At 33.2% G+C, this 21,855-nt stretch overlaps 1 protein-coding gene across 18 annotated transcripts; it reads right to left on the bottom strand.

Moving 5' to 3' along the window:
• Nucleotides 1-224: 224 nt before the first annotated feature.
• Nucleotides 225-21,792, bottom strand: LOC147381873 (uncharacterized protein At1g01500-like). 18 transcript variants are annotated; one of them, XR_015174297.1, is made up of 16 exons: nt 20,887-21,778; nt 13,639-13,828; nt 12,887-13,115; nt 12,405-12,521; nt 11,853-12,024; nt 11,386-11,469; nt 11,053-11,129; nt 7,721-7,818; nt 7,371-7,477; nt 5,400-5,468; nt 5,045-5,150; nt 3,868-3,940; nt 3,593-3,711; nt 2,568-2,642; nt 2,019-2,098; nt 270-1,212 (listed from the first exon to the last, which is right to left on the bottom strand). XR_015174297.1 is itself a non-coding variant. In XM_086429865.1 (14 exons), the coding sequence occupies exons 11-14, from the start codon at nt 3,498-3,500 to the stop codon at nt 1,090-1,092; spliced, it is 372 nt and encodes a 123-aa protein (XP_086285991.1). In that variant the 5' UTR covers nt 3,501-3,711; nt 3,868-5,468; nt 7,371-7,477; nt 7,721-7,818; nt 11,053-11,129; nt 11,386-11,469; nt 11,853-12,024; nt 12,405-12,521; nt 12,887-13,115; nt 13,639-13,828; nt 20,887-21,792; the 3' UTR covers nt 225-1,089. The 18 variants fall into 18 exon arrangements, 2 of the variants coding, with proteins under 2 accessions (XP_086285991.1, XP_086285989.1); XR_015174298.1 differs by adding an exon at nt 3,407-3,491 and having other exon boundaries at nt 261-1,212; nt 3,868-5,468; XR_015174302.1 differs by adding an exon at nt 14,195-14,251 and having other exon boundaries at nt 262-1,212; nt 3,868-5,468.
• Between the last annotated feature and the right edge of the window lie 63 nt (nt 21,793-21,855).

Here is a 21,855-nt window from a genome sequence, read left to right as displayed (position 1 = left end):
TATTGTTAATATTTATTACTTATATTAGATAAAGAATATCTTTTTTTAATATTATTTTTAATTTCATCCTTATCCTGCAATTTTTAGACAGTAGGTAACCAAAGAGTTTAATATGTTAAAAGTACAATTAGACAGCTTGTTACCAAATAATATACTCAATTCAACAACAGCAATAGTAACTTTCACTCAACATCAGTAACTTAATTCAACATCAGCAACTTTACATACAACTTTTCCAAACAAAACATCAGTCTTCTAAGTAGACTAGTGGGAAAGACTTAAATGCTGTCATTTTCAACCTCTAGCCAAAAATTCATATTTTTTCCCCTTAAAATCAGTCATCTTCAAACTTTCAAACTTCTATGGTATATTAAATTAACTCTTTCTTAAATTAATCGTTTCAACTTAGAACTAATCATTTACATGAAACTCTATATCTTTCTACCCAAAATCCCATCATTTTTTATTTTTTCAAAAAAATCCTATTTGTTTTTTTCCCAAAATCAGTCAATTTCAAACTTTTCAAAAAAAAATTTGGGTAAGTTTAACATTTTCAACTTTATCCTCATCCATAATTTCTACCTTGTCTCCTTTTTAAAAATCTTTGATTTTTCTATCAAAATTTTATCATTTAATATTTTCTCAAAAATTTTGTATTCAATTGAGATTTGAAGATTGAAAAAAAAAATTGATACAAATTATCTAAAGAGGTTAAAAATGATTGATTGATTTTAAAAAGGAAAATTAGGGTTCTTGACTAGGGGTTGAAGGTAAGGGCATTTAAGTCTTTTTCAATTATCTATTTAGAAGAGTAAGGTCAAGGAATACATGTCAGCAATTTAAAAACTTAGGAGGATACTTCAAATATTCAACAAAACATGAGGGGCATGTCTAAATCACCCTCTAATTCACCAACAGTCTTTGAGAGCTGATTGTGGTCAAGGGCAATTTATTCGATAAAATAGATCTGTATTTTGTACAAAAAAAAAATTTTAGATAAGAGAGAAGAAGTAGTAGAAGAAGAAAAACCAATAAACGATCTCGGACCCTGAAGAAGGGATAATAATGGCAATAAGATAATCAAATTTCTTAGATCTCTCTTCTCGATAAGTTATAGAGTTTCAAACTTGACATTGGGGTTAGCAAGAGAATTGCTTGTCCCTTACGCCCATAACCAGATCTACTCATTGGGAAACGTTTGGGCTTAGAAACCTTAAGAAAAGAAAACACGGCAACAATGTCAAAAAAAAAAACCTAAAACACCATGAAATTGTAGTAACACCATGAAACTGACCATGTAGCGTACAATAAACTACATAGGCAAAGTTGGAAATAGTAAAAAAAATAAAAATAAAGTAATACTATAAAAAAAAAATATTTATTGATAGATTCCAAAGTTATAGAACCTAAAAATGTAGACTTTAAACTAAGGCTTAAGGAGATTATTATAACTGTAATGTTTCGTTGGCATCAAAGTCAATACTTCACCCACCAAGGTCAAAATCCTGAGTTAACCTAGGTGTTTTTAGGGCTGTCAACAGATAGCTATCCGATCGGATAGTGATATATCCGAATTCGAAAAAAAATATTGATATCCGAATTCAAATTCGAATTCGATAAATATATCGGATATCCGATAATATCTGATTCAATAAAACCCTAACAAAATTAGATTCGATGACTACCAACATCTTCAATCGGCAAAAATCAAATTGATTTTCCTAATTTCTTCAGAAATTATAATCTTCAATGTATTTCAGTCTTAAAATCAAATAAGCTTTGATTTTTGAAAAAAAAATGATTTTAAAATCAAATAAATTTTAATTTTTGAAAAAAAATTATGAAAAATTTGAATAAAATATACAATTTTCCAGAGAGAGAGAGATGAAGTATCTACCTAATGCTCGCCGGCCGGAAAATATGTGGTTATGGAGCTCGCACAATTGACAAAAAGAGGGTTTTAGTTTTACTATGTGTGTGTGTGTGTGAGAGAGAGAGAGAGGGGAGGAAATACCAACCTTCATGTTCGTCGGCCAGAGAAGAGGGTGGCTATGGGGAGCTGCATAGTCGAAATCCACGGTTGAAACCCACGCTGGTTCTGCGTTTTGGTTGAGAAGATAAACATTCAAGTTAAATTTCGTTATAAAACTTGAATACACGAGTATATATATATATAAAAGTTTTGTTATATAACATGAATACGTAATACATGTATTTATAATCGGAGCGGATATTATCGAATCCGAATTCGTATCCGAAACTTATTCGAATTTTAAAATAAGATCCGAATCCGAATCCGATATCCGAAAACTTCGGATAATATCCAATTTTTCGAATTTGAATTCGGATTTCGACTATCCATTGACACCCCTAGGTGTTTTACTGTTTTTACAACACTAGGTGATGTAATTACTTGATGAAAACAATCATCCTATAACAGTCACTGATTTGCTGTTGAAAATGGTAAAAGCTTACAAATCATGAAATATAAATGAAAACTATAGCTCAAATTAAAGTGGAATACAAAAATAGCTGAAAGATAAAAAAGATAAGGCACTAGGACCTACCACAAGCCTTTGTTGAAGAATCCTTAAGGATTTGATCTTTAGAGTAAGCTTGAAAAGTTACAACCATGGGCTTGCCTACCACCATAATGAAGAGAGCAAAAGAACAAATTAGAATAAATCTGATAGTGCAAAGCAATATATCTATAAATTGAGAGAATGCACAATGCAAATGTGTTATCCTATTAAAGCTCATTAATTTTCTTAAAAAAACACCTGCATCAGCAGGCTTCTTGAACACCCAAAGGATGGGGGATGAAACAAAAGGAAAAAACAATTCCATTTTCAATGATCAAAGCACAAATTGCAAGAAACAGATTGTAGAATGCATTGTACTAGATCGTCAATAAATGCAATTTCATCCGAAATTGATCCAACTAGACACTACGTCATAATGCGTCAAAAATGACTGCCCCTACAGTCGTAAAAAGAGTCGTTTTAAAATGAGTGGTTTTTAAAAAGCGACAGACCAAAACAGTCAGAAAAAACGATTGTCCACGGCAGTCGGAAAAAAACGACTGTCTACAACAGTTGGAAAAAACGACAGTAAAATTGGGATATAGTGAGGGTCAGCATTGGGATATAGCGACAGTCGGAGACCGTTGCTATAGGGTATTTTGTTTTAAAAAAGTTTATTTTACACCTGCCCCCCTCACATGTTGCTGAATATTCGAGATACCCCTATGCGTTGACATTGACGACCTAGACCCCAACTAACAACATGAAAAGACTCAAATGCCCCTCGTTACTCTCCAACCCAATCCAAACCCAATCTAATTGATGTCGATTTAAATTGTTAACACTACATAATCATGAGATACATTAAAAAGCATTCAACTTACTTGGCGGTGGGAACTCTGGCAAAAATAATATGTTATAGCACATTAAAAGTGAAAAGTAACCCTTTAAGACATTTAAAGATGATCCCTGGTGCATGGGCACTCCAACTGATCAACATAATAGGCACCAAAAAGAAAAAAAATTGCAGCCACGGAAGAAGTTGAACTGCAAGGAAACTATTTTCTTACCAGCCTTCAGGGATGAAAAGTGCATCACCAGCATGAAGAATCACTTTTTGGGAGTATATTCCATTGAGTGCTTTGCTCTTGAATGAATTGAAAAATCAGGGTTTTCTAAATCTACAGAACTACCATAATAAAAAGGGAAGAATCAAAATAAAGAATATGAACACAGCATTAATAATAGGAATTTTAAAAGTTATTCACAGAAGTTCAACAAACCAACAATAAAGATAAGTAAATGAGCTTTTACAATTTTCTAGACGGTTAAAGAAGTAGCATACCTGTGGTTTGAAGCCTCACCATACATAGGCATACAGTATAACAGGGGACTCGCAGAAGGGGGCCATAAAACAACTGAGATGCACCAAATATTAATCAAAAAAGACAACGTTCTTACATAAAGTTCAGCAAAATTCAGACTTGGAAGCCCAAAAAATAAGATACCAGACCTAATGTACTCAATGCAGAACCATTAGGCATGTATGCGTGAGTGCATGACCTCAATAATTTGTTGGTAAAAAATAACCCTAAACTACCATTCTGTTTTTGTAACAAGGGGTTTCCAAGAGCCCCCAACCATATATAATAATGACTACTGAGAACAGACAAGGAAATAGCTACATTTACCTATCTTAGGAGACTAATCAGTAAAGCTCATCCAAAATAGGTTCCTTTCGAATGGAAGCCTTATAGGGATTTCAATGGCCAAGGTCTAAATAATAAAAATTCACTAGAAGGATAGAAGCATGGAACAATAGTGATATTAATAGTGCTCAACTTTTTGGCTTCATGAAAAATTCCATCTTTGAGAAGAAGACTGGAAGGCTTTGCGTCAGAAAGGGTCTAAAAACCTCAATCAAGCACAGTTAGTAAGTACAAGCCCAAGATTGAAATTCGGACAAGAATCACATAAAGTATGACCAAATAGGAATAGGCTTAACATCTATGAAAGTATTGCTAGCTCGGTTTTTTTTTTTTTTTTATCTTTGATAAGTAGCTCCGATTTTTTTTTATTTTCCTTACAATTGGGAAAGGATTTTAAGAAAGTCTAAAAGCTGTTAGTTAGTTTAAAAGTGCTTTTAAGTGGAGTTTTATGCTAGGGTAGCATAATTAACATTGCGGGCATTGACATTTAGATTGCACAATAACTTTGAGAGCTCGGAAAGGCGTTTAGGAAATCTAGGAGCCATATGATTTTTGAAGGTCATTCATAATCTATTCTTTTAGCGAAAGCAATTCAAGCCTTCCTAGTAATTGATCTATTTTCTTGCAAAACCAAGCCAAACTCTTGTTTCCACAAGAGACACACCAGATGAAAGAGTCAGGATTTATCTACGTATGCGCTGTTTATCAAGGAAAGGACAATGGCAAGAAGCACTTAAGAATGATAAACCTTATAAACTTATACTAAAATGGAGAAACACTGATTATTAGTCTCAAAGAGAATAAGTAAAATACCGTGTTTGCATCCAGCAACTATGCATAAAAGGTTATGATGTGGATCATAGTGAGTACTAGATCTAGATCTAGTATTATTCATCCATAAATTGATAGATGCTAACGCCTTTGTCTCCAAAATTGTTGGCCGCATGAACCAAACAAAGGTAAAACAAAACAACAATTAAAAAAAAGGCAACAATAATGTTTGTAAAAGCAACAGTTACTTGAGTGTTACTTAATTCTCTTTGAAGACCAAAGTATAGAAACTTATCATGAATAATTCAACATATGTTTTAACCTTAAAAGTTTGGTGGAGGGTTAAAATCTAAATGAAACATGACCAGAATGAAAGAATAATAAGAACTATGCAAACCATTTGAATGTCTTCTTTCAGAGATTCCAATTGAGACCTCTCTTTATTCTCCATATTTGAAATTGGGACCTGCATGAGAAATTTATTATCAAGTAATTGAATTTCATTCCCAAATTGTGGCATCAGCAAGTAGTAAGTCCTCAATAATGTGAATGATGTATCATAACTATTGATGTTGAAATAACATAATAAGAGATCTCAGGAATATCTGAAAAAGGAATCCCAGATAACAAGTATGCAGATTGTTGACAAGTGCCTAAATAGTGCAATGTGCACTTGTAAAAGATTTCAACTGACATCCACAAATCATTATCCATATTTTTCATTTTTAGAAGTATTCATTGAAATGAGAAAAGTTTTCAAAGGTGTTTAAAATCATCAGTTTGATCTAAACCTTACCAGATTACTGTAGAAAGCAACATGGATAGTTTATCATTTTTTTTTCTTATTCACTGATCTAAAAATCCAAATGTGTCTTAAAGAGAACAACTAGCTCATACAAAAAGATTGTGATGAGTTCCGGTACTAGACTCAAGACCTGTCCTAAGATCCAATTAGTTGGATCTTAGGCAAGATTCATGAGTCATAATTTGAGTTATAGAGTTTGCAATGTCATATAAATGGTCTTTTGACAAAATTAGAAGCATTTAGAAATATTTCATTTTCTCTTATATACTTTATATGGAATATATGTTGGATATTTGTGGGAACCAGCAAGACATTTTCACACAACAGCCTCACACTCCGACATATACACAAGTGCCGAAAATCCTCTAACAAGATGGGATTATATTACACTTTGGTGATTGTGGGGGGAAATCCTGTGGAAGACTTTAACCTATGCCATTTGTCATACGTAACTTGAGAACTTCTAAAGAGAAATAAAAAGGTAAGGCAGACCATGGGCCGTTTACTAGTGGACTGGGCTCTTATTTGGAAGGAGTTTCGACTTCAGAGATATAAAGGCAGAACATTTTGTGAACACCTGGGAGGAATTGATATATGGGTAGTAATTTGTCACACTAATCTATTTAGTTCCTGTGGTGCTAATGCCCAACAAGAACCACATGTGCCCTGCAAAAATATCGTAAATGTTAATTTGAATTGATACAAATTCATCATCTTATTCTCTGACATCAACAAAGCCTTGTCCCAAAGATTGGATCAACTAAACGAATCCTATTCCTCCATTCAATTTTGTCCAAAACTGCATTGTCATTGGATATGTGTTTATACTTTATATCTACTTTTATTATCTCAATTAACCTTCTCATGTTAAAGACATTATTTACTGGTTTAATCATATATTCCAGCATTGTACATATTGATCACATACTCCGAATAGTTAAACCTACATAATTCTCCTGATGCCAACTCATTTAACATAACAATGGCCAAATCATCGTAACAACTTGTTTTTTACTCCATTTACCATATTCTCTATTTGACTCTTCATCCCCTCATCCCCATCCCCAACCAAACACATAAAGTCACCAAGTCAGGGTTCAGGAATAAGTTGGCAAGGTAAAAAAATCTAATATATATTAGGCTACAGTTAAGACTAGTAACTCTTCCTACTAAGTTTGGATTCATTAAAAGATCAAAACATCAAATTCAATGTCAGAATTAAATGTGAGCTCATTGAATAAAACAAAATAAAAGATTTATATATTAAAACATATCATCACTAACTTTCATAACCTAACATACATATACATACAAAACATGTCCATACACTCACTTGCAAGTTCTAATTCTGTTGCCCACTTTGAAATGGCCATCTATAAGCGTGGTCAATATCATCTTGTCTAGAGGGACTCCTTTCCTCTCCATCTCTTCCCTAACTCTATTGCTCTATTCAACATGCCTTTACTGCATAGACCCCTAATGACCGCCCCATATGCCGCTACATCAAGCCTGATCTAACTACGATGATATACACAAAGAAAAAAATAAAGAAAGAAAACTCACTGATTCTTTGTTCGTGGGCTTTGAGCTTGAATGAGGTTTCTATAAAATCATGCGAGTGACTTTTCTTCACACCAACACCATTGGCTTTGTCACCATCTGCTCTCAGCCTACACAACCACAAGCCCACAGCTATGATTTGAGTACCAGCATGAATAAAGTACGAGCAAGAGACCTATATATAACTACAACTAATATCCCATCAAATGGTCGACATGGAATTTAAGGCCTCCCCGCATGGAAGCTTAGAAATTTTTTTGGTTAAAATGTAATTTTTACTATTTTAGAAATTATTAAGAAAGCTACTAGTATTGGAATACAGGCAAATAATGTAAATTTAATCACCCACAAACCTTCTAGCTTCTTCATCCCGTAGTTTAGCGCCCATTTCCTTGCTTGGAGGATATGGTGGGAGGCTTGAATGCTCACACACATCTGTCCTCACAGTTTTCTAAGAGAGCACAAGGGAATAAAAATGTATCAAAAAACAGAGAGATGAACACTCATTGAAAAGTGATACATATGAATTTCTTGTTAACTAACTTGATATTCAACAAACCTTGTAAGAGGAAAAAATCATAAAGTAAAGAAATTGGGAAAGAGTACATTGCAATCCATACACTCATGCAACATTTCAAATGCAATGCTTGAGTTGTATATTTAAGTCAATTAAACAAAAAATCTAAAATGGTAAAACATAGTAGGATGGTCAGAGATAACAACAATTTCATGCAACATTTCAAATGCAAGAGCTTGCCAATCCCAAATTTCTTAGGAGAGAGTAGGAACTAAAAGGTGCTTTGTAGGCTATAATAATTGGTAAAAGGCAAGCCAGTTTTCTACACTTCATTGGGTATCTTAGACAAATGATGAAAATTTTGTGTGGCCAACACTTACAAGATAGATGAATCCCATTTACAAAAGGAGACAATCATAATCACTTGTTAGAGTCCAACGACTTTAGAATAAGTAAAACTAAGGTCGAGTATGTGGATTTTAAATTCACTATCAACACCAAGGATGTCTTAGGTAGTAGGCCATGTTTTACTCTGCCTTTATATGAGTCTATAAGAGGAAAACTAGATATTTTTTGTCATATCTATGGATTTGATCATTTGGTCTACATACTGTTTTATTTGAACTGTTATTTGCTCTGTTCCTAGTTCTATGGTTTATCTCTATTTATCTTTAGTGATTACAAGTAGCTTTCTAATAACTTGTCATGACCATCACATGCTAATGCTTGTTGTTGCAGCTGTGAAACCCACTAAAGAGCATGCAGGAGCAACCCTTGAGCTTCCTACCGAGGATATCCTTCCAAAGTCCACTGCATAAGAGAGTAGATGAGCTGCAATGCTTTCAAATGTAGGCATTTATGGATTATTTATTTAAGTGTAATCTCTGCTAAAGAGTACATGAGTCCTTTTTTGTGTTCCAATATCTATGGTTTGCTCAATCATAAAGCAATAATGGTAACAGAATGCGTTTATTAATGTTAAACAGAATGCGTTTATTAATGTTAAACTACACATTGAAAAATGTATTGCAAGAATAAGCAAGAAGCTTACAAAGGAAGAGATGCTTCGAAAATAGATGGAACAAAAGTAAGGTTATTTACATTGTTAGGCACCATGGGTGCTACAATATTTGTAAACCACAAAGGCAAGCTACCAACAACATAATTGTACAAGCTGCTAACATAAAGGAGGTGGGATCCACCACTCAATGGGGTCATCAACTTGATCAAGACATAAGTTTTCTTCTTTACTTTGTTAAGTTTCTTTGCTCAGATGGTGTGATTTCCTATTCAGAATGCCTAAGGATTAATGAGATTCTAGACCTCCAAGAACTAGTGAGACTTTATTTGTATCCTCTTCTCACATACCTATTTTTGTTATCACACTTCCAACAACTAAGTCATACACCAATGTTTTGCTACTAAAGGTGGATATTTCCTACAACTACCCTGCATTAGTATATAAACTACTAAAATTGTTGCAGATTTGATAGTTCTAATTCCACTTATTTTAAAACTAGAACCAACAAAAACCAGAACCGATAAAATATAGTGGTTATAATTCTTATTTTCATAGGAACTGAACCAGAACCGACTCATTGCAACCTGTACTTGTCTTCCTATGTAATCTTTACTCCCAATAGTATAACAAGATTTATACATACATTTCTTGTTTCCAAATATTGGGAATTACTTTCAAGTTTCAACACTACAAGAGCCCTCTTTGTCACAGACACAATCACAATCCAGCATACTAAGAGAAAAACTTTTTGAGGGACAACTACAAATTAATTAAGCTGAGCAGTTTGGGAATAAATAAAAAAGGATTGAAAAACTGCAGCATCAAATCATAAAAAAGAAGTCCAACTAAATGAGTTTGATTCATAAGAAATCAGATTCCCAAAAAATTATAAAAAGAAAAAAAAATCAGTTAATTCGTACAAAACTATGATGAAGTATAAAAAAAATTCATGTGCAGATTACTAGTTAATGGACAACTATTAGATAGAGGAGCAATACTCATATCAGTACAAGATGGTTGAAAAGATGTCACATGCCTTTTCCATACATGAGGCACACATCCAATTATTAGATCAGATGTTCAAAGCCAATAAAAGAACACCAAACAAACTATAACTTTCAAGGATCAAAGCCAAATACAGTCATTTGAAATCAGCAAGTATATTACATAACACAGCAGAAACTCCAATTAATACCATGTGCATAATTTGCAATACACTCATTATTTACAAATCAAGCTCGGATCAGATCTTTGAATTGACCCGATCCATTGCTAATCCTCTAAAAAAGAATGACTTCAAATGAAAAAAATATCTGAAACCCTAAATTAATTAAGGAAAATCTGATATTCAATAAAAAAACTTTAATATATCTAAAGATTCGATCACAAACCCAACAAAGGGAGGGAGATTGAACAATGCCCTAAAGCTTTCGATCAAACGCCGATCGATTCTGCCATAAAACTTGCAAATCGAAATTTGATTGCGTCCTCAAAATCACAGATTCTGTGGGTGAGAGATCGAGCGAAGATCTTTCACTCAAACTCCGATCGATTTCTTTACAAAAAAATCGAGACAGAGTCGAGTAAGAGAGAGATAGATTCAAGAAAGAGAGTGACAAATTCGATAGAGAGCAAGAAGAGCGACGGATGAGAAAGAGAGAGAGAGAGAGAGCGATTCGAGAGAGAGAGACAGTCGAATGAGAGAAGAGAGTAGAAGTTCGACTGTGGCGGAGTTCGAAATTCTGTAAACGAAGGTCAGTAAGGAGTTTTTTAAGAGTGACTATTGGCACCCCAACTTTTACTTATTACCGCCCGTGAGTATGTTAAAACGACGGTTATACGACAGCTAAAAACTGTCGCAATTAACGACAGCTTTTAGCAGTTGTTTTTAGCGCAATTTGGCGTCGCCGAAAACGCAAAATGACGTAGTGAGAGGATGGTGAACTCACAACTCAAAGCCTGAAGTTTTGGCAAGAACCGATCGGCTAGATCTATTGCATTTGCTATCCCTACAATAGGGAAAAAACAGTCAACTTTAAATTTATATTGGGGAGTTCAATCCTAGAATTTCAAACTTGTTTCTATAGCCCATTGAGGACATTTATAGAGTTTCAAACTTGAAATTGGGGATTGGAAAGAACACTTACTTTCACTTTTTCTTTGTCCCGCTCTCCCTTTCTTCTTTTCTTCTTTTCTTCTTATCTTTCATCTCCATTTCAGTTGCCTATAATATCAAACAAAATTAGACCACCATATAAGGGTTGGAGAAAAAACTCAGGGTAAAAACCAGCAACCAAGCTTAATTCCTAATTATTTGACAAAATATGTAAGAGAAAGAACTGAAGTAAGCATAATGAACTGAACTGCCTTAATCTTTGTCATCTACAATACCCAATCAAGTTGTTACAACACAACAGCAGCAAGCAAAGCTCTTACATGAACGGAAAAACATTGAGAGCATTATTAAACAACTGACAAACCTGAGATGCATGTTGGAAATCAATGAAGGCTTTGGAATGTGACTGCAATGTTCCCCGTATACTATAGCCCAGCCTTCCACCAATCTACTTATATAAATTTAGTTCAGCATATATATATATATATATATATATATATATGGGAAATGTTCAGCAACAAACATTTTAACAAACATTTTGGCAAAACATTTTTCAAAATATGGGTTAGAGGTTTTGGAATGGGCTGATTTTTGTGAGGATGATCTCTACGGTGAGGAGATCATCATAACCAAAAATCAGCCCATTCCAAAACCTCTAACCCATGTTTTGAAAAATGTTTTGCCAAAATGTTTGTCAAAATGTTTGTTGCTGAACAGGACCCTATATATATAGAGAGAGAGAGATTTATGTATGCATGTATGTATCACAAAGTTTAAAAAAAAAAAAAAAACATTGAGTGATCAAAATGCTCATCAATGAACAAGCAATACCTTTTCAGTAGCTGTTATGAAATCCTGAGTGATGTTGTATATGCTTAAAAACTCTTGCAATTTTAACTTTGGGTAAAGAAGAGCATGAACACCAAGGACCTTACCCCATCTTCCATGAGCAGCATCACAAGCTGCAAATACAACTTCTGTGTTTTCCCTCGATACATCAGCACTGTGAAGGAGAAATATGATCAGATTGCCAAAGAATATTGCTATTTGACATAATATTTTGCATTAAACCAACTAAATAACAATCCACTAAGTGGAAAGCATTTAACTTCACAGTTGAACATTAACATGGAAATCCACAAGGAGACATTAGGACTGCTAAAAGTAGAGGTTGTAGTTTACAAAGATCTTCAAAGATCTGCATGCAATATATTCCAACCTAAAACTTGACTTAAGCAACACCCTCAATTTAAGTTTACGTTCTAATTAGCACAATGCACTTTTAAGAAATTTGAGGATCCCAATAACCAAACTACAGCAGGTTAGAGTGCTCTTTCAACATAGAACAAGGTCTCAGAATGGAAATCAAAGAAAAGCAAGCACCTAACACATGGGTAGATCCAAAATGTTCAGTAGGACCAGTCCTGCATCATGCCTGTCTCGTGGGTGATGATATTTACACGCTGCTCCAAATTTGCAAGTTCCTGTCTTTAGGAAATGCTGAAAATATAAAAGGTAGACAAGCAATGATTACAAAAATATAAGTTCACAAGAAACAGTCGTATTTTTAACTAAAGAGAATTTATAAGCAAATAGTTACACATCATCTGCTTTAAATAAAGTCTTTGATCTTAGATATAGCTCCATATATGGTACATATATAAATTACCAGATTTTTTGTTTGATAAATATATAAACTATCAAATAATAACTTCAAAAAATCTTGTGATCTCAGATTTTAATAATAATAATAATAATGATTTAAACAATAAAGGAAAATGGAAGAATCGTATTTTGTTGTTGACATGCACATTGTCAAACAAATTAAGGAAATGGACAAATAATAATACTGAGGAAATACGCACCCCCAATTGTATAAGATATGTGGTATCATGTCTATGCCTGTTTTTGTATCCAACATTGGGAGAAAGCATTCCTCCATAATACCAAGAGCAACAACCAATTTTGAATTGCATTCAGCCATCAGTGCAGAACAAACATTTTGGTCACCACGGATACATTAAGAAGGGTCCATGAAAAATCATCAGCAATATGGTTTGAAATGCCAACATGAGAATGAAGACCAAAGTAAACCTGCATGCAGTAGTGAATTGAACTCTTTAAAATAAGAACGACCAACAATTAGCAACATGAAAAAAATGCAAAGCAAGACTAGGGACATGAATTAGCAGATAAGTGTGCCCAAACTGTAATGCAGAATTATTAGGCAATAATCACTAAACAGACCACATGTACCCCTCTATATTTTCCCTGGTGTGTGTGTGTGCGTGTATGTGCATCCATCTCAGTATTGCCGAGGACCCAGAGTTGATTCATGTGTATTTCGTGATTCAAACTGGATAACTTTTCCTTTCATATCGTCTGGATCGCCCTGATTTTTCCATCACATCTTGATTTTTTATTTTTATCTTTTAAATGTTTTGTGTGGCTTTTAGTGAATTCCTCCCTTTCTGTGGTTAAGAAATACAATTGTCACAACAAACAGCAAAGGGGCCAATTCCCAATTAAAATTCAATAAACATAGAACATTAAGATAGTAAATACTAAAGTAGAGATCAAGTTGGAGAAATATAATAACTTCTCATCAAAATGCAACCTTGTGTATCGAGGATTGTGTTGCTCAAGTGTAGGTGATAACCAATACGACATCCCAAATCTCTTCTCTCAGTAGCATGTCGGCAATCATTGGCCACAATGGAATACTCCTACCTAAAGCACTAGGTCCAAGTATTCCAACCTACTGCCTGCAACATGTCCATGGCGCCTCTGACCACCACGTGAAGTTCCTACAACAAACAAAAGAAAAAAATAGAGAAAATAAAGGATAAGAGAGGGGGCTTATTTTGCTGTCTGTTCATGGATAATGAAAGAAAAGAAAAAAATGGAGTAACATGTTAAAGTTATTTGTCTACTGTGAGCATGGACAGATAGCATCTTCTTTCAACATGGGTGTTGTTCTCTCTGTTTGTTTCCTTAAATAATCGAAGAGGAGATAAGAAAACTCAACAAGAGGTGTTAGAGAGACGATGCTTGCAAAGGTCATGACATTTGAGATCGGGTGGTTCGATCGAGAGAACAGTAGTAGTGGGGTTTTATGCTTAGGATTAACTATAGATGCAACTTGGTCAGGAGTAACTTTCCTTAAAAATCACCTTCAAGAGCTTGAGAATCTAAACCTTTTGAGATTCCTTCAAGCTCTTCTTCAAGATCTGGTTAAATGAAGAAGACATTCAATTAATATACATATTCCAGAGCCATAAACATCAAGAATGGCTGCTTAGAGAATTAGGGTGCATCACTTAAAAGAAAAAAAACTCAAAAAAAAAAAGGGGTGATGATTCTTTCTCTACTGTGATGCTACATTTAAATTGTTACCTCACTCTACTAATGTCACACCAACTCCTATGCAAATCACCAAAAAGTTTGTGTAGCAATTAGTAACTCTCAAGTATTATTTCTCCGGATTATTGAACTATTCTGAATAATTCAGGCATTTTGAGTTATAAAAGAATAAAATGCATTTTTTTTTACGAATTTTAATAAAACTTGTTGGAAAAAACAGAAGAAGATGCTATTGTAACTTGTTGTATGTTGCAACGTGTAAATTTGTAAGTTCTCACGTGTAACACAAGTCGACTGAAAGTGATCATGTTTCAAAATTTTGGAGGAATCCACCTTTTTAAATGACAAATGTTCATTTTATCTGTAAAAAAAATAATAACATGGCTTTCTACATTTATTTGAGATTACACCTTAATTTTCCAAATTGATGATTTATCCCTAGATTTTGATCTTCTTTTATAAACCAATAGAACAATAATCTCATTATCACCACCATCATCATTACCATCACCACTATATCATCACCTTCACCATTACCATTAACATCATCAATTTCCTCATCACTGTCACTATTAACATCACTATCATATCACTGAATTTTTTATTTTCGACTTTTTGAAATGAGACAGATAATACACGTATGAAACATATATCGCATATTTTTCATTTATCGATTTTTTTACTAGGTTTTTGCAATCCAAAGTCAAATAGAACTAGAATTTTTCATGTATCAAACTTTTGTCTTATTCTGAATTTGATAACAAGGATCCAAACAAGAGAAATTGAGAGAAACTTGCATATTTTTTCTTCTCTCCAACTATCTCAATCCAAATATAATAGTGTCTGAGACAAGCAACCGCAAGTAAGGATACGAGTGGATCTTGGGCGTACTATGATCCCATGGATCCTTATTGGTTGGACCCCTCTGGTCTAATTGTGGTTGGGCAACAAAATTTGGAAGACCCCCACGTTTACACCTTAAGACTGTGTTTGGATTGAGAGAAATGGAGAGAAGAGAAACTCATTAAGAGAAGAGAAGAGAAGAGAAACTCAATTTCTCTCTACCATGTTTGGATTGACAAGAGAAAACTTAGAACAACTTTTGAATTTTAAAATACCTTAAAGGAGATCTAGGGGCATGGTTGGCATTATAAAATATTTTAAAAGAATTTCTCTCTATTTCTCCCCCCTTCTCTCCACTTTGGAGAGAAAGAAAACTCACAATTTTTTTTCTCTCTTCTCTTCAATTATTTTCTCTTCTTTCCCCACTTAACAATTCAAATAGGAGAAATGGAGATAAACTCATTTATTTTCTCTTCTCTTCTCTCCAATTCTCTCAATCCAAACACAACGTAAGTTCTCTCTATTGTCTCATTTAAATTGTTTTCTAAATTACAAAATATAACCTTTTATTTTGTCAAACACTTTAGTTAATTTTTTCCATAGAGATTATATTGCCCACCAAATTTTGCTAACCCCACCTCAATTATATGTAAATCATCAAAGAATCAGCACTCATTGGGGGTGGCGTTAGCAAAATTTGTTGTTGCAATAGAAGCTCTCTATTTCAAATTATATAATATTCAAATATATATTTAAAATAATTATAAATTGTAATTTTTGTAAAACATGCATTTGCACATGCCACTCGAGTAATGCGATTAGAATCAATTTTAATTGCAATCAACAGTACTTAGATAATTAATTATTTGAATATAAAATTTTAATTATTTTAGAAAAAAAATTGATTTGTAGGGTTTATTAATATAAAATGGGTTATTGAAACCAAAATTAGTAGTTAATCTAAGAAGCAAATCTACATACACAAAACACATGTGTCATGATTCTTTAAGATGTTGCCCATGACATGCACAACTAACTACACCTTAAATCTCCTAAAAGCTTCAGAAGTAGCTTTGTAAGTCCTTATAATTAACCCTAACCCTACTCCAACTCCCAAGCTCATGCCTAAACCTAACCCTATCCCTACCCTCACACCTGAAGTGAACCATGATAGTTCTTCTTCCTCTTCAAGAGTCATGTCTTCTTCATTGGGACTATTGAATTTGGGTTCCAATTCTTCAATGCCCTTCTCCCCCTTCTACAAAAGAGAATAAATTAAGATTATAATTCATATAACACTTGAAATGTAAATCAACAACACTATAATTCATCAAAGATTACACCCTGAGAGTGTGATGGATCAGATGTTACAATAATTTGATCAGATTCATTTATCAATCCCAAGATGTCACTGGTAGGACCCATTGAACCTAGTGTTCGACTAGCCTCACTGAGATACTATGGGTGAATCCCTTACTAAGGGTTCTTGGGATCATCTATTTGAAATCATGATCTGATCCTTCAGGGTTGTAGAGGACACAATTCTATGAACTTTGAAAAAATTCTAAATTCAAAAAATATTTTTTTTACTAATTTTAGGTAGAAGTTCAGTAGCCATCCATTTTCAAAAGTTTTAATTTTTTTATATGAGTTTTTTAGATGAAATTTAGAGGGCTGTGGTGTTGGATTACAAATATGGCAATCCATTTGAGCAAAACCACCCTTAGTAAGGTTTAAAATCTTTATTAATTAAGGAAAATGTCTCTCTTGAACCTAACCCTATAAACAAGTACATGGATCCCATCCCTCTCTCTAACGTGCACATATTCTCTAAGAAAAAACGACTTACTTTTTTAAGTGGGATGACAATGTATGGAAATTTTGCCCAAGATTAATTCTGTCATATTCCCTTAAATTCCAAAAAAATAAATAACTAGATAAATATACATTTCATGTTTCAGACTTTTTGGGCCCATGGACACCTGAATGCAAGACAATAATAGAATTATTTTTCAGCTTGATTTTAACATATAGGTCCACTCAGAGATGGAAGAAAATTCATGGATTGTGCCCCAAGGGGTTTTTGGGGGCCCAACATTTTAACTCATGTAGAAAAAAATTAGAAAATCTTTTCAGGAGAAATTCATTTCTGAAGTGAGTCATTTTCTAAGAAAATGATTTGCTCTATGGATAAGCATCATTTCACTACTTTCTAAAAAGGGCAAGGGTGGGTTTAATATAAGAAAGAAGATGTATTACCTTGAACCCATAGGAAATGCCTCTTCCTAATGATACATAATAAATAGATTATGAAATTGATTTTCAGAAACTATTATCTCATTTGGCAACACTATTTTTAAAAATGATTAAATATATATATTAAATTACTAACATTCAAGAGCACACATCTCGATGTATATTATTTCTGGATAGCAAAGTATTAATTGATGAGATTAGAGAGAATAAACATAAAACTAGAATTACCGAGAGAAATGTTAATAATCAAAGGGCCTTAGCATAAGAAGAACAAAGACCAGGTTTATGTGGAGTATAAATGTATTATTAACATACAAGAAGAGGAATGTCTAATTAAAACAATTGTCTAGAAATACCCAGAGCAACTAATTTTGTTATCTTGGATTTTATTATACATAAGGATGGAGAGATTGAGGAAGACATTACCCAAAGAATCAGAGAAAAAATTTTAATTTAAAGGGCACTTGGGATTACTATGTGACGGACAAGTACCAATTTCACTCGATAGAAAATTTTATAAGATGATGGTAAGATCAATTATGGTTTATTAAGTTGGACATTAGACAATAAATAAGCAGCATATTAATAAATTAAGCATAATAGAGATGAGGGTGTTAAGATGGGTAAGTGAAAAACTAGGAAAAATAAAAATTAAAAACATACATATTCTAGAAAATGTAATAACTCGAATAGATAATTAATAAAATGAGACAAAATCAATTGAGATGCTTTCGGCCAATTAAGAGAAATATTCAATTTGAATGTCTTGAAAGAAAAAGAAGAATACCTATAAAAGAAATAGAATTGAAATAGTGAAAGTTGTAAGATAGTATGATGTTTCATATTATGATACATTATATCATATCAATGTATCTCATCTCAAAAGGAAGGTGGTGTTCGAGAATAATATATGTAGTAATATTAATTAGGATATTCTACATCATAAGTTCTAATAAAATAGTATATTTATGTTAGGTTACTTTTCTTATCTTTGTTAATGTAATTCCTATAAATATCATATTAGGGTTCATGTAATATTCATCCAAGAATTCTCAATAAAATCAGATTTCTACATAGTATCAAACTCAAACTCCATTGAGTGCATCGATTTTGGAGTGTTGTTCTTCAACGATGACAACAACATTATGCCGAACCTAAATCATTTTGTTCCCTTTATTAGTATTTAGTTTCTTTTTTTTTTTTTCAATAAAACGCTACATTTCTCTAACGTTTCTACAAATCTCCTTACTTACAAGTTAATGCCTTGCGATCTGGATTTTTATTTTATCTAAAATCTCTAATGAAAGTTCTTGTATTTCAATCACATAATCCTTATTTGTATACTTATGGGAGAGATCATGACAAACTTGACCTATAGGCCACCAACTCCGACAGACTCAAAAATGAGTGGGAAGCGATAATGGTGGACTTCAGAGACATGCGATGACCACCACCAAACTTCATCGAACGTTTACGACTATCCATCATCAAATATTTCATGAGATCAAGAGGAGTTATTCAATTAAACCAATTGTATACTCTTACTTAAAAAAACCATGCAATTGCAAGAGGGTGTAAGATAATATGATGCATCATATTATAATACGTGAGATATATTATACCATATCAATGTATCTTATCTCAAAAGGAAGGTAGTGTTGGAGAATAACTTATGTAACAATATCAATTAGGATATTCTATATTAGGAAATTATAATAAATTAGAATATTTATGTTAGGTTAGTTTCCTTATCTTGATTGATATAATCCCTATAAATATCCTATCATGGTTCATGTAATATTCATCCAAGAATTCTCGATAAAATCAGATTTCTACAAAAGCAAATATGAATCTAGACTCAATAAGAAAATACTTAGCTTTATATAGAGTGGAATAAAGGAACGTGATTTCTTTAGTCAACTCCAAATCTTTGAGATAAGACATTTTTGCTGTTCTAATGATAATTTCATGGACGTTGTTTCCAAATTTATAATGCTAAATACTTAAAGAGCCATGATAAATATATGAGACAAAACATATGCAGTATGCACGCGACTAACATGGCCAGGGCACAAAACCATAAATCTTATTCTTCGGGACACACCGGAAAAAGATCAACGGTTTTGTGCCCTTGCCACATCATCCACGTACAGACTGAGTATGTTTTGTTATGTCGATTTATCATTAGTCATAACTTAAATTCAAAAGTTTAAATGCAAAACATTTGAAAATCGTAAGAAATGGGTCCTGCATTTTCTTCAAGTCAATTCATTGCTTTTATATTCAGAACTGAATATAACATCAAAATATAAAATTGGATTCTAGAATCCAAACTAAGAGTCCGTTTAGATAGAAAATAGAAAGTAGTTTTGGAAGAAGTAACTTTTAGAAAATAGAAAATAATTTCATTTTACTTTTTAAAAATAAGATTTTTTTTTATTTTTTAAAAGTAATTTTCTATAATGAATCCAAACATACTTTTTAACTTTCAAAAGTCAAAATGTTACTTTTTTTTTTTTTTTTTTTTTGTGTATGCTTCCAAACGGGTTCTAAATACCCTCCAAAAAGAAATGTTTAATCAAGCGGTCTAAAAATCAAAGATGAATAAGAAATATATGAGAGATTCTATTGACACACCAACTTTCACTTATAACACATTAATCATTTTCACAGTAAATGTTTGCCTACATATAATTTGGTGAGTCATAAGTGAAAAATTGGTACGTGTATTAGTAGAATATCTCATAAATAAAAGGGTCACGTTCAATGGCAAACTTTTTGGCAAAACATTTTTCAAAACATGAGTTAGAAGTTTTGGAATGGGCTGATTTTTGGTGAGGATGATCTCTACGATGAGGAGATCATCATCACCAAAAATCAGCCCATTCCAAAACTTCTAACCCCATCAAAAACAGTTTACAAAAAATGGACGGTCCACGATTTTTCAACTTGTAAACATGGGTTAAAAGTTTTGGAATGGGCTGATTTTTGGTGAGGATGATCTCCTCACCGTAGAGATCATCTTCACCAAAAATCAGCCCATTCCAAAACTTCTAACTCATGTTTTGAAAAATGTTTTACCAAAAAATTTGTCAAAAAGTTGGCCATTGAACGCTACCCTAAATAAAATAGTAAAGTGAATCCAAGAAATCCATATTAATGCACTAGTCTACTATAAATTCTTCCAGGAAAAAAATTAAAGCCAATTTATACTTTATAGAAAACTCAAATAGATTGAAGTGATAAATGAGAGTATAGCTTCTATTGCCACACCAACTTTTGGTAACGCCTCCCCAAGATCTGTTCAAATTCTTGGGTGAGTTACATATGAATTGGGGTGGCGTTAGCAAAAGTTGGTGTGGCAATAGAAGCTATCAAAATGAAGCATTAATGGCATTCTCACCTTGGAGTTATCTCTGACTTCTTCATCACCTTCCGGAATCCAATCCAACACTTTCCTTTTCTTCAACTCCACCACCCCATTTAGTAAAAGAGGTTTCCCTAAACTTCTTCCAGCAAAACAAACATCCACTAATTCACCATTAATATCTCTAATACCACCTTCCTTGCATTCCATGGCCCACATGTAATCATCCTTAGCACCACTAAACCCACTTCTCTTTCTTCTCAAAATCCCTGAAACAAGAACAAATGAGCCTTGAATTTGAACCTCAAAAGGAAGACAAAAGCCATTGAATTTGATTCTATCTGTGTTCACATAGACAGATTCAGACATCAATGCATCTGCTCTATGTTTGTTTAGAGGCCTTGATATTTTCTCACTTGGGTTGATCTTCAAACCATTTATTTGTAAAATTGAGCGGAGATCTCTTGGTGGGAAGATGAGATTCATGCAGCTTTGTATGTATGATGAGCTAATGATTCTCATGTATATAACCTTGAATTCAAAGGTTATTTCTCTTGAGATTTTGTAAGGTTTGTGATGGTTGATAGCTTTGAAATTCGATCTTAAGGGGTCTAGTGTTTGATTCTCAACTTCCATGCCTAAAAAAAGATGGTTTCACAAGAAATTTGGCTAAAATGGGATATGGGTTTAGAAATATGTGAGTGAAAATGACTGTTTTAATGAAAATATACTAAAAATGGAAGGGTTTGGAATTTGAGAAAGATTTATTCATCTATGTGGCTAAGAAATTTTTCTGAAAATGGAAAGATTGTGAAGAAGCTCTTGAGGGTCTTTTGAAGCTATGAGAAGTAAAGTGGATGGAAGAGAGGAATATTTCCTGTATTAGACATTGAATTTGCACATGAAGTAGAGCTTGAAGAGGATACCCCGAGAAGATCCAAATAATTTAATAGCTGCCACAAAATTCCAAAACTGAGGATGTCTTTTAGTATCCTTAAAAACAAG

Source organism: Akebia trifoliata, unplaced genomic scaffold (assembly GCF_017979445.1).
Source record: "Akebia trifoliata isolate Shusen 1 unplaced genomic scaffold, ASM1797944v1 Contig00209, whole genome shotgun sequence".
Classification (NCBI taxonomy): domain Eukaryota; kingdom Viridiplantae; phylum Streptophyta; class Magnoliopsida; order Ranunculales; family Lardizabalaceae; genus Akebia; species Akebia trifoliata.
This window is presented reverse-complemented; position numbering and strand designations above follow the sequence as displayed.